This window comes from Apium graveolens, chromosome 1 (genome assembly GCF_009905375.1).
Source record: "Apium graveolens cultivar Ventura chromosome 1, ASM990537v1, whole genome shotgun sequence".
NCBI lineage: Eukaryota > Viridiplantae > Streptophyta > Magnoliopsida > Apiales > Apiaceae > Apium > Apium graveolens.
In genome coordinates, this window is record NC_133647.1 from 19291640 (window position 1) to 19309225 (window position 17586).

General features: G+C 36.2%; 1 protein-coding gene across 1 annotated transcript; it reads left to right on the plus strand.

Annotated features, from left to right (window-relative positions):
* Positions 1-1746: 1746 nt before the first annotated feature.
* Positions 1747-6200, plus strand: LOC141720305 (uncharacterized). Its single transcript, XM_074522675.1, has 4 exons — positions 1747-4295; positions 4387-4699; positions 5524-5634; positions 5910-6200. The coding sequence occupies exons 1-4, from the start codon at positions 1747-1749 to the stop codon at positions 6198-6200; spliced, it is 3264 nt and encodes a 1087-aa protein (XP_074378776.1).
* Positions 6201-17586: the final 11386 nt, after the last annotated feature.

The window sequence follows — 17586 nt, forward strand, 5'->3', positions numbered from 1 at the left end:
CAAATATCCGTCGTTCGATTTTTTTAATCGGTTTTCTCGACGATCCAACCGTACAGATGTTATTAAACCGCCTTCCTAACATTGGGAAAAAATAATCAAAAAATATAATGCCCGGATCATGGTCGGATCGTAATAGGGTTCAGATTAGGATTCATTTAACGGTTCGATCCACATATCCATCGTTCGATTTTTTTAATCGGTTTTCTCGACGATCCAACCGTACGGATGTTATTAAACCGCCTTCCTAACATTGGGAAAAAATAATCAAAAAATATAATGCCCGGATAATGGTCGGATCGTAATAGGGTTCATATGTCAGGATATGATTCATTTAACGGTTAGACCCACATATCCGTCGTTCGATTTTTTTAATCGGTTTTCTCGACGATCCAACCGTACAGATGTTATTAAACTGCCTTCCTAACATTGGAAAAAAATAATCAAAAAATATAATGCCCAGATCATGGTTGGATCGGGACATTAAAATATCGATTTTTCTAAAATTTAAGAGAAAATGAAAAAAATTAAAAAATGAAATAAAATGAAAACGTACAAAAGGTGCAGTGAAAATATGGGCGGCTAAATTTCCCCCCAAAAACATCACTCTCTTTCAGAAACATCACTCTCTCTCAGAAACATCACTCTCTCTCGACCTCGCTCACTCACCTCAGCCTCCCACCTCGCTCACTCACTCACCTCTCACCAACACTCCCTAACTCTCACCCATCTCACTCTCCCTAACTCTCACCCATCTCACTCTCCCTAACTCTTACCTCAGCCGCACCTCACCTCAGCCGCACGCTCACCTCAGCCTCACCTCAGTCGCTCTCATTTCGGTGGATTCAACATCAATTAGGTGGTTCTCAGCAACATTTCGGTGGTTCGGGTTCTCTGCAACGGAGTTAGGGCATGCAATTAGGGTTTCGGAATTTTAGGGTTTCGGTTGGAGCTAGCAATTAGGGTTCAGAGCTGGTTTGTGGTTTCGATTTTGGACCAAGGTAACCTCTAATTGAACTTTATTTTTGATTTTATGTATTTATCCCTGCTTATTTAATATGTTTAATATGTGTTTGTGTTTAATATGTGTAATATGTGTAATACGTTTAGAGTTTGTGTTTAATATGAATGTAATATGTGTTTGTGGTCATCTCCCCCCTCTCTCTGTCTCTCTCTCTGTCTCTCTCTCTCTCTCTCCGTCTCTCTCTCTCTCTCTTTGAGTTTTATTGTTTAAGATTCTTGTAATTATGGTTATTGCATTTCTTGATGTGATTACGTGCCGAGATGAATTGATGAAATTATGTTGCTTATTCGCTGTTTTTTATTTTTTAATGTCCAAATGCAAGGCTTAACTCTGTTTGCCATTTGGTTACTGTGTCTTGTTTTTATCGTCTCTTAGCAGTACTAGGCCTTCCTTAGTTCCTTGTACAATTAAATAAATATATATTATTCGAATATTTAAGACATTAATCTAATCTCAAACTGATTTTATGTGCTATACAAGTCTTTGACTATTGATCTTTTACATTCTAACATTTATTCCCTGTGTGCTATTCAAAAGTTACAGTTGTAAATTGAAGTAAAATTTTTAATAAAAATCAAAGCATGGATAAAAATGGGGAATGAGATGTAGGAAATTATTAGTTTATCTAGTATCACTGTAGTATAGTGCACATAGAGGATTACACGGGCTTTTTTAGGTACACTTATAATCTTTTAACTTCGCAGGCTATATTATACAGTGTACTTATGGAAGATGATTATAGTAGCTGGATAGGATTTCCAAAATCTAGTAAAGAATATGTACGAGGGATAAAGGCATTTATGGAAAATTCATTTCCAATTCATGCTAAAGGAGAAGAAATGAAGTGCCCCTGCAAAGTATGTGTCAACCGTTATTGGCACACTCAAACAGTTATCTATGATCATCTCATATGTAGTGGCCCTTCTCCATTACATATGAAATGGATTTGCGAGGTATCACATACCAAAATAGACGGTAGTACTGACTTGATGGATTCGGGGATGGGGATTGATTTCGAAGATAATTTAGGTGAAATGTTCAATTGTACGGGTAAAAAGTTTCGAGATTTAGAAAATGACTATGAAAGTCTAACAAATGCAGAGGCTAGAAAGTTTTATGGCCATGTTAGGGAGGGTAAACAACCACTATACCCCGGATCAACTAAATTCTCTCGGTTAAGTTTCCTGATCAAACTTTATCATTTAAAGTGTGCTCATGGAATTTCCGAGTCTGCCTTTGGGGAATTGCTGGAGTTAATAAGAGACGCCTTTCCTGATGCCCAAATACCTTTGTCTTTGAATGCTGCAAAAAATATGATCAAGGATTTAGGCTTACATTATGAAAAAATACATGCATGCCGAAATAATTGCATGTTGTACTGGGGCGAAAATAAAGACAAAGAAAAATGCGACAATTGTGGTGTTTCTAGGTGGGTGTTACCGGAAAAAAAAGGCAATGATGCTAGTGATCCGGGGCAGGTTGTACACAAAGTGCCAGCTAATGTGATGAGGTACTTCCCTCTAAAGCCGAGATTGCAGAGGCTATACATGTGCAAGGAATATTCGAAACTAATGAAATGGCACGATATGGGACGTCAACAGGATGGAAAAGTAAGACATCCGGTTGATACAGAGGCTTGGAAGATGATAGATGCTGACTATCCTGATTTTTCATTAGAAAATCGGAATGTTAGTTTAGGAGTAGCCTCAGATGGATTCAACCCCTATCGTTCAATGAACCTAAGTCACAGTACCTGGCCAATTGTATTGGTCAATTACAACCTCCCACCTTGGCTATGCATGAAACAAGAAAATCTAATTCTTTCGACACTAATATCTGGTCCAGATTCACCAAAGAATAGTATTGATGTGTTCATGCAACCTTTAATTGCCGAGTTAAAAGAATTATGGGAGGTCGGCGTTAATACTTATGATGCCTTGGCTGATGAAGATTTTAATTTACGTGCTAGAGTGCTATGGACTATTAGCGATTTCCCGGGATATGCTATGTTGTCCGGCTGGAGCACAAAAGGCAAACTAGGGTGTCCTGTCTGCCATTATGAAACTTCATCACTTTATTTGAAGCATAGCAAGAAAATGTGCTATATGAACCACCGAAAGTTTCTTCCTTCTGCACACAAGTGGAGAATGGATACTAAAAGGTTTAATGGCGTAATTGAAATGGGGCAGTGTCCTTCAGTTTTAACGGGAACTGGCATTGAGGAGTTGTTGTCTGGGTATGTAAACCAATTCGGCCTGCAGAATAAAAAGGCAAAGAGTAAAACTGAGGGCCCTTTTAAAAAGAAGTCAATTTTTTTTGATTTACCTTATTGGAAGCATAATCCACTTCGACATAACCTTGACGCCATGCACATAGAAAAAAATGTTTGCGATAACATATTGGGCACTTTACTCAATATAAGTGGCAAGACAAAAGATCATGTTGCCGCTCGTAAAGATTTACAAGAAATGGGAATTAGAAAACCCCTCCATCCTGTTCTATCAGAAGATGGAGCACACCATGAAATACGAGCAGCAATCTTTGACTTGTCGAACAAAGAGAAGGAGATCTTTTGTTCAGTGTTGGAAAACACTAAACTACCGTACGGTTGTGCCTCCAACATAGGGCGATATGTGCACACAAAGGAGAGGAAAGTAGTGGGGTATAAGAGCCATGATGCTCATTTCATACTGCACTACTTGTTGCAGTTTGCCATCAAAAAAACTACAAAGGCTGAGGTTGCTATACCTTTGATGAAATTGAGTGCCTGCCTTAGAGCTCTATGGAGCAAGGTTATCGATTTGGAGGAGCTTGAGAAGTTGGAAACTGAAATCGTCGAGGTACTTTGCCAATTTGAGATGATTTTTCCATCAGCTTTCTTCGACATAATGGTGCACTTGCTTGTTCATCTAACTAGAGAAGTTAGACTTGGGGGACCTCAGCACCTTCGAAACATGTTCCCAATAGAGCGTTATCTTGCAAAATTGAAATCATACGTTCGTAATAGAAGTAAGCCGGAAGGTTCTATTGCAGAAGGTTACATAGCTGAAGAATGTGTAACATTTTGTTCAAGATTTTTGGCTGCTGATGAAACAACAAAAAACAACATGTGCTCAACAGTTTTCGAAAGAGGGCCAACACAAGCTGAATATCATATCGGAACGAGAAGGAATAAAGATGGAACTATTATTCATTTGGAAGATGTTGATTGGAAGGCAAGTCATCGCTATGTTTTGTTCAATACTGGTAACAAAGAAGTAGAGAGGCTCCTCGAGTAAGTTTAATAAGCTCTAATGTAAATAATTTTAATTCATAATTCAAGAACTTTTTCTTTTCTGCACTGTTTTAACTTAGTATAATTTTAGGGAACATCAAGCCTTGGTGGACAGCCATGAAAATACGAACAGATACAAGAGGGCACGAAGACAGACGGCAGAATTCTGGGACTGGTTACGAGAAGAGGTTAGGAAAATGGTGGAGGTTTCATCTGACTTGGGGGTGTTTGCGTTGGGGCCTAATCGAACAGCTAGAAGGTTTACTGGTTATGTTGTTAATGGCTATCGATTCCACACAAGTGATAGAGATTCTCGATGCACAACACAAAACAGTGGTGTATATTTGACTACACAAACAACTAGTTTCTCTAGTTCTAGAGACGAGAACCCTATAGTTGGGGATGTCAGCTACTACGGATCGATAGAAGATATCATAGGAATTAGCACATGATAACAAAGTAATCCGTGCTTCGGTAACTGACCCACACAATCAGGGTGCCAACAGTAGTGCAGAAGTTGGAGAGAAGTTGGTATGATTCCTAAATTAACTAGTACATTTATGAATATTTCCCCTTTTATTTTGATATTATAATTACGGCCCCATGGTTAAGTTAAATTGGATTAAATTTTGATTATAGGATAAATTTATAATTTAATTAGATGTGGACATGTTCTTAAATCCAATTTTAAAATGGGACATGTTAGAACCCCCCCTTTTTTAAATAATGTATATGTCCTTGTCGATATCATCATTATAACTAGCAATTATTTAATTGTCTGATTAGTTATGATATTCAGATTATTACAAACCAATCCGCATTTATATAACTTTAAATAATTCACTGTGAACAACCCGAAAAAACTAATAAAATAGAGCTCGCAGACACAATAATTTAGTTGTTCATGTCAAGTGCCATCAAACATTTTTGTGCTTTAATTCTTCAGAAATCAGATGCATGTCTATTTTTTGCTGGTATTTGCTTGAATTTAGATATTCAATTTCAGAACCGCATTAATATTGCCTTCATTGACTTCCCGTACACACTTGGATTGTGTCTACTAAATAGTAATGACTACCTAGTTGTTTGTTCATAAATCCTTTGATTGAATGTTAGTGCTTAGGCATTTTTTAAATAGTTGATGTACAATTTTTCTTAAGTAAATCAATAGTTATGTGGTAACTTTGAGCTAGATAACCTTGTCTTTTTCTTTTGTGCTCTATAATAGAAAAAGACTGATCCTAATCTCGCCTCGCCATCACAAGCTGAAATTTATTTGGAATCTCATGAACAAGATGGCCGAACATACAAGACTACGGCTGCTCCGCAAAAAAGAAACGTAAGGACTTTACTTTTTTTATGGAGGTTAAATGCTGCACGGTAGTTCAATTTGTCTATTTCTTTAAAATTAAGAGATAAAAAATGCTTTGCCAAGTATGTTTTGTTGGTTTAATTTATTTGGTAAAACAAATAACATAAGAGACTTAGCGGAAATAAAAGGCTGTTAAGTATTAGTATAGGCCACCTTAATGCAAACCTTGTTAGTAGTTGTGTAGTTGTGTAGCACAATTCTATGGTAAAATTGATTAATATTTAACAACATTTTTCTTGTAGAGAAAGAACAAGAAAGCGATGGAATCAGATTCGGCTCCTGCAGACACTTATTTGGAAGATTTGACTGCAAAGATCAGGGGAGAACTTGAGGCTGAACTGGAAGAAAAGGTTTCCAAGAAAGTGCAGGATAACTTGTCAGTTATTCTCAAAAAGATCGCAGCAGCTAATCCAGGCTTGAATCTGGACATTGGAGAAGTTGATGCTAATATTTCAAGCGAGGATGATGAAAATGGTACACCAATGACTATCGGGACTGCTGGGACTTCCAAGACTGCCCGGACTTCTTCTTAGATATTTCTCTTTACAAGCATTAGCTTGAGTTAATAGTATGGACAGTTATGTTATTTAGACTTTTGAATTATTGGTTTATAACTTTTGGTACTCACTGTAATTGGTGGTGGATGGTGTTTATTTGGTTTGGTTAGAGTTGGAATTTGGGGATTGTTTGGTGTTCTTGTTAGTATGATTTTGGTGGAGTGATGTAGTGAATCGTACTATAATTTTGGCGAAGTGGTTATTATGTTGGCGGAGTTGGTGTTCTGAATGCTGTAAGACTAGTTTGTTGGGGAAATATGTTTTGGTATAGTTGAATTGTTATTTTGTTAATGGCAGTAATGTGTTTATCAAAACTACATTTCAAAATGTTATCTATTAGTGTTACAATAGCTATATTTATCACTGTTACAAAATCTAAATTTGTGTTTCTTTTGCCAAAATACAGTGTTACATTAGATTTGTTTACTGTTACGTCAGTAATAAAAGTGGGCCCACATGTGGGTCTCACATGGCAGTGGGTACCACTGATTAGCCAATCTATGTGGCAGTCCACGTGGCAGTCCATGTGGCATTGCTCGCCACGTGTCAGTGGGTCCCTCTATATGACGTGGCTGCCTACGTGGCAATCCAGTCAGGTGGGTCCCATATGATTTTTTCAAATGCTAAGGTAACACTGAATTACCGTTACGTTTGATTTATCTAGTGTTATCCTATCTCCCTAAGGTAATGTTTTTATTTGTGTTACGGTTGATAATCAAAACATTACATTAGATAGCAATGGCAACATTTGCGGATGAAATGGTTATTTGGCGTTACAATAGGCCTATTGCAACATAAAACGGGCCTAAGGTGACGTAAAATGAGTGTCTTATTAGCCCATCTATGGCGTAGTGACTGGTCATTTCCTTGTCAGATGTTTTACCAGCTTGCGATGGTTCATTCTCTGTTGCAGCGGTGACATTAGCTCGCGAATGAGTTCTTGGTCCAAGGGGGACATGGTTCTTTTTCTTCCCATTCTTCGTTCTCTACAATTATTAGGATTGCAAATATAATGTGAGGCCAAAGCAATAAAGAGTATAAAATAAAAACAAAATATATAGGAAACTTGATATAGTGATAAACAAAATATCAGGTCTTAAACTAATAAAAAACACAATTTACACTCTTGAGAAACAAGGAAGGAAGGCCAAAGTAATGAAAACTGTAAAAGAAATCCATACCTCAGATGAATCATCACTATCATGTTCGTCCTCACTTTCCGGATTATAATCATCATCATCCGGAGAGGCTTTGTCTTTTTCTTTGGATTTCTCAATAACTGTTGCTGATCGAGCTCTCAAATCAATCACTAATTTTTTGATCCCAAGTTCTTCCAACCTTCTATCATTTTCCTTCATTCGATTAAGTCTTTCTTGCTCACTTGCTGGTAGCGGTGGGGGGGGGGCACCTGCAATAATTATAAATCAGCACTGTTATTAGTGTAGCTCAACTATGCATTGTACTTTCTTTCTAAAAATTTGGAAGGAGTGTTTAAGTGAATATTACAAGTGTTACAGTCCAGGTTAGAAGAAAAAAAAGAGGAACATTGACAAGGATACCTCGATGTCAGGTATAGCAAGTTCAAGGGGACATCTTACTTGGCGTGCATCACCTTGTAGCTGATCTTTCATTTTCTCATTATTTTGCAAAGTACGGGGTCTTTTTCTTTTGATTTCGGTTAGTGGTGGTGGGGGCAACTACAATAATTTATGAAGACAAGGTCAGTGATTAAATTGACATAACACAACACAAAATTTCAATTTTGCAAGATAACGCTCTATTGGGAACATGTTTCGAAGGTGCTGAGGTCCCCCAAGTCTAACTTCTCTAGTTAGATGAACAAGCAAGTGCACCATTATGTCGAAGAAAGCTGATGGAAAAATCATCTCAAATTGGCAAAGTACCTCGACGATTTCAGTTTCCAACTTCTCAAGCTCCTCCAAATCGATAACCTTGCTCCATAGAGCTCTAAGGCAGGCACTCAATTTCATCAAAGGTACAGCAACCTCAGCCTTTGTAGTTTTTTTGATGGCAAACTGCAACAAGTAGTGTAGTATGAAATGAGCATCATGGCTCTTATACCCCACTACTTTCCTGTCCTTTGTGTGCACATATCACCCTATGTTGGAGGCACAACCGTACGGCAGTTTAGTGTTTTCCAACACTGAACAAAAGATCTCCTTCTCTTTGTTCGACAAGTCAAAGATTGATGCTCGTATTTTATGGTGTGCTCCATCTTCTGATAGAACAGGATGGAGGGGTTTTCTAATTCCCATTTCTTGTAAATCTTTACGAGCGGCAACATGATCTTTTGTCTTGCCACTTATATTGAGTAAAGTGCCCAATATGTTATCGCAAACATTTTTTTCTATGTGCATGGCGTCAAGGTTATGTCGAAGTGGATTATGCTTCCAATAAGGTAAATAAAAAAAATTGACTTCTTTTTAAAAGGGCCCTCAGTTTTACTCTTTACCTTTTTGTTCTGTAGGCCGAATTGGTTTACATACCCAGACAACAACTCCTCAATGTCAGTTCCCGTTAAAACTGAAGGACACTGCCCCATTTCAATTGCGCCATTAAACCTTTTAGTATCCATTCTCCACTTGTGTGCAGAAGGAAGAAACTTTCGGTGGTTCATATAGCACATTTTCTTGGTATGCTTCAAATAAAGTGATGAAGTTTCATAATGGCAGACAGGACACCCTAGTTTGCCTTTTATGCTCCAGCCGGACAACATAGCATATCCCGGGAAATCGCTAATAGTCCATAGCACTCTAGCACGTAAATTAAAATCTTCATCAGCCAAGGCATCATAAGTATTAACGCCGACCTCCCATAATTCTTTTAACTCGGCAATTAAAGGTTGCATGAACACATCAATACTATTCTTTGGTGAATCTGGACCAGATATTAGTGTCGAAAGAATTAGATTTTCTTGTTTCATGCATAGCCAAGGTGGGAGGTTGTAATTGACCAATACAATTGGCCAGGTACTGTGACTTAGGTTCATTGAACGATAGGGGTTGAATCCATCTGAGGCTACTCCTAAACTAACATTCCGATTTTCTAATGAAAAATCAGGATAGTCAGCATCTATCGTCTTCCAAGCCTCTGTATCAGCCGGATGTCTTACTTTTCCATCCTGTTGACGTCCCATATCGTGCCATTTCATTAGTTTCGAATATTCCTTGCACATGTATAGCCTCTGCAATCTCGGCTTTAAAGGGAAGTACCTCATCACATTAGCTGGCACATTGTGTATAACCTGCCCCAGATCACTAGCATCATTGCCTTTTTTTCCGGTAACACCCACCTAGAAACACCACAATTGTCACATTTTTCTTTGTCTTTATTTTCTCCCCAGTACAACATGCAATTATTTCGGCATGCATGTATTTTTTCATAATGTAAGCCTAAATCCTTGATCATATTTTTTGCAGCATTCAAAGACAAAGGTATTTGGGCATCAGGAAAGGCGTCTCTTATTAACTCCAGCAATTCCCCAAAGGCAGACTCGGAAATTCCATGAGCACACTTTAAATGATAAAGTTTGATCAGGAAACTTAACCGAGAGAATTTAGTGGATCCGGGGTATAGTGGTTGTTTACCCTCCCTAACAAGGCCATAAAACTTTCTAGCCTCTGCATTTGTTAGACTTTCATAGTCATTTTCTAAATCTCGAAACTTTTTACCCGTACAATTGAACATTTCACCTAAATTATCTTCGAAATCCATCCCCGTCCCTGAATCCATGAAGTCAGTACTACCGTCTACTTTGGTATATGATACCTCGCAAATCCATTTCATATGTAGTGGAGAAGGGCCACTACATATGAGATGATCATAGATAACTGTTTGAGTGTGCCAATAACAGTTGACACATACTTTGCAGGGGCACTTCATTTCTTCTCCTTTAGCATGAATTGGAAATGAATTTTCCATAAATGCCTTTATCCCTCGTACATATTCTTTACTAGATTTTGGAAATCCTATCCAGCTACTATAATCATCTTCCATAAGTACACTGTATAATATAGCCTGCGAAGTTAAAAGATTATAAGTCTACCCAAAAAAGCCCGTGTAATCCTCTCTGTGCACTATACTGCAGTGATACTAGATAAACTAATAATTTCCTACATCTCATTCCCCATTTTTATCCATGCTTTGATTTTTATTAAATTTTTTACTTCAATTTACAACTGTAACTTTTGAATAACACACAGGGAATAAATGTTAGAATGTAAAAGATCAATAGTCAAAGACTTGTATAGCACATAAAATCAGTTTGAGATTAGATTAATGTCTTAAGTATTCGAATAATATATATTTATTTAATTGTACAAGGAACTAAGGAAGGCCCAGTACTGCTAAGAGACGATAAAAACAAGACACAGTAACCAAATGGCAAACAGAGTTAAGCCTTGCATTTGGACATTAAATAACAAAAAACAGCGAATAAGCAACATAATTTCATCAATTCATCTCGGCACGTAATCACATCAAGAAATGCAATAACCATAATTACAAGAATCTAAAATAATAAAACTCAAAGAGAGAGAGAGAGAGAGAGAGAGAGAGAGAGAGAGAGACAGAGAGAGAGACAGAGAGAGGGGGGAGATGACCACAAACACATATTACATTCATATTAAACACAAACTCTAAACGTATTACACATATTACACATATTAAACACAGACACATATTAAACATATTAAATAAGCAGGGATAAATACATAAAATCAAAATTAAAGTTCAATTAGAGGTTACCTTGGTCCAAAATCGAAACCACAAAGCAGCTCTGAACCCTAATTGCTAGCTCCAACCGAAACCCTAAAATTCCCAAACCCTAATTGCACGCCCTAACTCCGTTGCAGAGAACCCGAACCACCGAAATGTTGCTGAGAACCACCTAATTGCTGCTGAATCCACCGAAATGAGAGCGGCTGAGGTGAGGCAGAGGTGAGAGTGCGGCTGAGGTGAGGTGAGAGTTAGGGAGAGTGAGATGGGTGAGAGTTAGGGAGAGTGAGATGGGTGAGAGTTAGGGAGTGTTGGTGAGAGGTGAGTGAGTGAGCGAGGTGGGAGGCTGAGGTGAGTGAGCGAGGTCGAGAGAGAGTGATGTTTCTGAGAGAGAGTCTGAGAGAGAGTGATGTTTTTGGGGGGAAATTTCGCCGCCCATATTTTCACTACACCTTTTGCATGATTTTCATTTTATTTCATTTTTTCATTTTTTTCATTTTTTCGTAAATTTTAGAAAAAACGATATTTTAATGTCCCGATCCGACCATGATCCGGGTATTATATTTTTTGATTATTTTTTCCCAATGTTAGGAAGGCGGTTTACTAATATCCGTACGGTTGGATCGTCGAGAAAACCGATTAAAAAAATCGAACGACGGATATGTGGGTCGAACCGTTAAATGAATCTTATCCTTACATATGAACCCTATTACGATCCGACCATGATCCGGACATTATATTTTTTGATTATTTTTTCCCAATGTTAGGAAGGCGGTTTAATAACATCCGTACGGTTGGATCGTCGAGAAAACCGATTAAAAAAATCGAACGACGGATATGTGGGTCGAACCGTTAAATGAATCTTATCCTGACATATGAACCCTATTACGATCCGACAATGATCCGGGCATTATATTTTTTGATTATTTTTTCCCAATGTTAGGAAGGCGGTTTAATAACATCCGTACGGTTGGATCGTCGAGAAAACCGATTAAAAAAATCGAACGACGGATATGTGGGTCGAACCGTTAAATGAATCATATCCTGACATATGAACCCTATTACGATCCGACCATGATCCGGGCATTATATTTTTTGATTATTTTTTCCCAATGTTAGGAAGGCAGTTTAATAACATCCGTACGGTTGGATCGTCGAGAAAACCGATTAAAAAAATCGAACGACGGATATGTGGGTCGAACCGTTAAATGAATCCTATCGTGACATATGAACCCTATTACGTTCCGACCATGATCCGGGCATTATATTTTTTGATTATTTTTTCCCAATGTTAGGAAGGCAGTTTAATAACATCTGTACGGTTGGATCGTCGAGAAAACCGATTAAAAAAATCGAACGACGGATATGTGGGTCGAACCGTTAAATGAATCATATGCTGACATATGAACCCTATTACGATCCGACCACGATCCGGGCATTATTTTTTTTGATTATTTTTCCCAATGTTAGGAAGGCAGTTTAATAACATCCGTACGGTTGGATCGTCGAGAAAACCGATTAAAAAAATCGAACGACGGATATGTGGGTCGAACCGTTAAATGAATCATATCCTGACATATGAACCCTATTACGATCCGACCACAATCCGGGCATTATATTTTTTGATTATTTATTTATTTATTAATTTATTTATTTATTTAATTATTTATTAAATAATTAAATAAATGGATAATATGGGGCCCACATGTGGGGCCCACACGTGGGGCCCACAAGTGGAGCCCACATGTGGGGCCCACAAGTGGAGCCCACATGTGGGCTTACTTTTCCATTATTTATTTATTTAATTATTTAAATAATTATTTATTAAATAATTAAATAATTGGATAATGTGGGGCCTACATGTGTGGCCCACAACTGGAGCCCACTTCTTTATTATTTATTTATTTAATTATTATTTATTTAAATATTTAAATAATTAAATAATTGTTTAATATGGGGCCCACATGTGGGGCCCACAAGTGGAGCCCACATGCGGGGCCCACAAGTGGAGCCCACATGTGGGGCCCACAAGGGGAGCCCACATGTGGGGCCCACTTCTCCATTATTTATTTATTTAATTATTTAAATAATTATTTATTAAATAATTAAATAATTAGATAATGTAGGGCCTAAATGTGGGGACCACAAGTGGAGCCCACTTCTTTATTATTTATTTATTTAATTATTTAAATAATTATTTATTAAATAATTAAATAGTTGTTTAATATGGGGCCCACATGTGGGGACCACAAGTGCAGCCCACATGTGGGGCCCACAAGGGGATCCCACATGTGGGGCCCACAAGGGGATCCCACATGTGGGGCCCACAAGGGGATCCCACATGTGGGGCCCACTTCTCCATTATTTATTTATTTAATTATTAATTATTTAATTATTTAATTAATTATTTATTAAATAATTAAATAATTAATTATTTGATGACGTGGCGGTGCACACGTGGCACTGTTGAGAAAATGTAACAGTAGCGTTGTAACAGAAAAGTTAACGTAACGCTTTGCTGACGTGGCAGTGCCACATGGCAGTGTGGGCCCACATGGGGGTCCACCTGTTAGTGTGGGACCCACTTTCTTTAACAAGTTTTAGTGGGGCCCACATGTGGGACCCACTTTTGCTGACGTGTATACTGTGGGGCCCAAAAAAATAATAAATTAATTAAATATTATTATAATGATAAAGCAAAGCGTTACGTCATGTCAGCACTATTGTAGCATTAGCTTTCTACTGCAACACAAGCCCTCTAACGTAACAGTAACTTTACATGTAAAGTAACGCTATTTCGTTAGTGTTACAATAGGTCAAAAAAGTCTGTCTAATGTAACGCAAAACATGCATTACATTAGAAAAGTGTCTTATTTGCCCATCTATGGCGTTGTGTATATGAGTAGTACTTGGCTAAGGTTATAGGCTTTGACAAAGGCCATGCTACTTATTCAAAGATACATATCCAATATATCACACACAATAATTCACACTTCATAACAAGAAAGAAACCAACACAAAAACACTTCCCCCTTCAAGAAAAGCTCCATTCAGATTTTTAAAGGAAAAAAAGAAACCAAAATCCAAAGCTCCACTTCTAGCCATAGATAAATGCTACAAATAATTACCAAGCTTCCTCATAATTAAACTAAGTTAAGATAAATCTTTTTAGCATTTTATTTAGGTTTTTATAGATAAATAAAATGATGAAAGTGATGATGAAAAGTGTCAATATTGACTTTTAGTGTTTTCTTGAATTTCTTAGAAAGATCTAGGTTTCATAATCACAGCAAGGACTCACCAAACATCATCCATCAAGAAGAGAACCTCCCAAGCTACCAATAAAGGTAGAAACCTTCAATTCAAACATTGTTTAAGCTTTATGTTTGAAGAAAAGTAAGGATCTCGGATGTTAGCATAGTTTTGATGGTTGTTTTATTGATTTCTTGAATATTAGTTAGTTAGATACCAAGATTGATGTTGTGGCCTCAAGAATTTGATGTTCTTCAGATGATTAAGTATTTAAGATGTTGGATTGATGATTGTTCGATGATAATTAGTAGATTAGAGATAAAACAAAACCGGAATCGTAAACGTAACGAGGTTTTAACAATCAAATCACGATATTGAGATTTCTGCAAAGATACAAAAAGTGTAAACTGTGTTTTATTGATAATAATACTTCATAATGATAGAGCATGTTGTAATGATCGTTTAGGCACTTAAATCGCTTGATTTTGATTTACGGTTCAAAAGTTAGGTTCATTTTAGTGAAAATGATTTACGCGACAAATGCTGCTACGAATTACGAACTTTGGAAGTATAAACGATCGACATAAAATTATTCTAAAATCATGAAAATTTTACAGAGAGTAAGATATGAAAAAATGCTTCCATGAAAATTTCAAGTGACAATATGGATTTTTCAATTTTATAAAAATTTCGGTGCCGAGATCACGCGAGTAGAAATCCTTAAGAATCGCGAGAGGAGCCGAATGGTAGAAGCAAATAAGGATAATGGGAATAATAGATTGTGGAATGAAAATGAAGCTAATGAATAATCGTACTTTATTAAAATGATGAGTCTAAAGAGAGTCATGTAAATTGATTGTAAGCATTGCATATTTACCAAGTAACGATAAATACTATTAAAAGCTAACAAAAAATAATGGTCTTGATTATAGAGTATCGGACTAACTCAAGGGTGCCCTCCACCTCAAATCACCTAGGAAAGTTTACGAACCCTACTCCATATACTGCTGTATTGTGAAGATTATTTTACTTTCTTTCCTACAATTATTATGTTTGCCATGATAGTAAAATACGAGCCTTTACGTATTGATAATGATTGAGATTAGATGTGCATATACCGTAGTATATATTAAATGTTATTGTATAGCGTGATGTATAAGTTATAAAACCGAGAACCGGTCAGCTTTTATAAAGTATAAACCCGGGAATCATCCCACATATATTTTGGACAATTAAGAATCCATAATTATTTATTCCAAGGGACTCGATGTCCTTTTGCGAAGTATTAATTACCTCAAATTTATTTTAAACGATTTCCAAAGATCATATTCCCTCAACTATATTAAATTACTCGAACAAATAATATTATTTCACATATTCATTTAAGAAGGGAGAAGTATTCTATAGCATTTATTTTATTTTAAAACTAATTATTTAATATTCATTAAATATTAATTTATTTACCTAAACATAATTAATTGAGGAATATTATTTTAAAATATCCTTTTTAAAATAGAAGTATTCGAGGTTTAATTATCTAATAATTATTTTTTATTATACAATATTTATTAAATGAAATATATGTTTTAAAAATTATAAAACCTATTTTAAAAGTATTTGTTGAGTTTCAAAAAATCATAGTAATAATTTTGAATATACAAAAAATGTTATCTCGTAATATTTTAAATATCTTGACTATAGTGTCAAGAGATACTCCCCCGTTATCTGTTTATCTGTTGACAACGATCAACTCGTATTATCATAATATTTCCTCCAAAAATTCTTGGAAGTATGTATATGTATATATATACAGATATATATATATACATATATATGTATATATATAGGTGTATACCTATCAACAAGCCAAATGTTTGGGGACCAATATAAGCTCCAGATATATGATACGATTCTTAAAGGAAAAGGAGGGGTAGACTCTAGTACTTTGTGGACTGGGAAGACTACTATTTACTACCGCATGAGAGTGATGGACGCAAAATCGTGTCTTGAGAAGGACAGACACGAAGTTTGTACCTGAGAGGGATGGACACATAAAAGGCCCGAATGTGGCCAAGGTGATAGCCGATTATAACAAAGGGAATCACCCTTCTATATGTAGAGAATAATAATACTATTTTGTTGTACTACTGATCATCGTATAGTAGGGCTCTTGTGAATATCCTATTCTTCCAAATTAGAATTAAGATGCAATACCGTAACTCAAACCTAGGTGATAGGTTTATAATTAAGGTATTTGCAGACTAATAAGTCAATCAAAGAATTCTTTTGAAAAAAGGTGTGTATCACCAAGAAAAATTACTTTAATTAAACTTATATCCATATATGGTTTTAGATATAAATTCTTGTACAGTATTTTCATACTATCAATTATTATGTTAGGCAATATATCTCACACATGTTTTCTTAAAATGACACAACACAATAGTGAACCAAAATGCCGCTCGGAAAGCTAATTGCCCGAAATCGAGGAGATGGAAATCTTTTTTTGTATGTTATTTTTGGTGCAATGCCACATGTAGATCACATGAGTTGATTAGTTTAATTTATTTTTCGCCCGACTTATATACAAGTATGACTTGTGTAACGTAAAAATGAAGAAACACATATTTGGTCGCGGTCTAACCTAAAGTAAAGGTTATGCATGGGGTAAGACATAATTACTTTTGGTCTGTAATAACTATACCTTGTAGATTTGATAACTCTAGTAATATTTTGTTTAGTTCCAAGACAATAACCTGTAAGTGTGTATGTGTGTGTGTGTGTTAATAAGTGTAGGATTGTAGATGTGTGAGTAATTGTAATTTTGTGCAAATATAAGTATTTAAACACGATTCAAGATAACGTGGCTTCCTAAATCCCCGATCCCGGATTTGGGGGGGTCACAATTTATAGGTTCTATTAACCAAGATGGAAATAAAAGATGTACAAGTAATTGGCTTTGGATTTGTCCTTTTGCAGTTAGACGGATAATTACGAAATTTACTATTTGTCGATTTATAATCCCACGAATCATTTAAGATGTTAGTGGGGATTATACGATACTTTTCGTCTAATTTTATAGTGAGTATTATGTTCATGTTCGGAGCTACCAGAATTCCTGGGAGAATAATGTAACATTCTTATAATTAGTCTTGTTTACTTTTACTTCTTGTAGTTTCCCTATTTACTTTTTTATGTTATTATTTCATTTCTAAATTGTAGTCTCATTTACAAAAAATATTATTGGTTAAGAAAGGGACCATTCTAATTGTGATGACTGTTATAGTCAACTACATAATGGGTGTGTTCGTGAAATATTATTTTTAAGTAAGGAGTAGTTTTTTTATTACAATTATATCTCTATTATTTTATT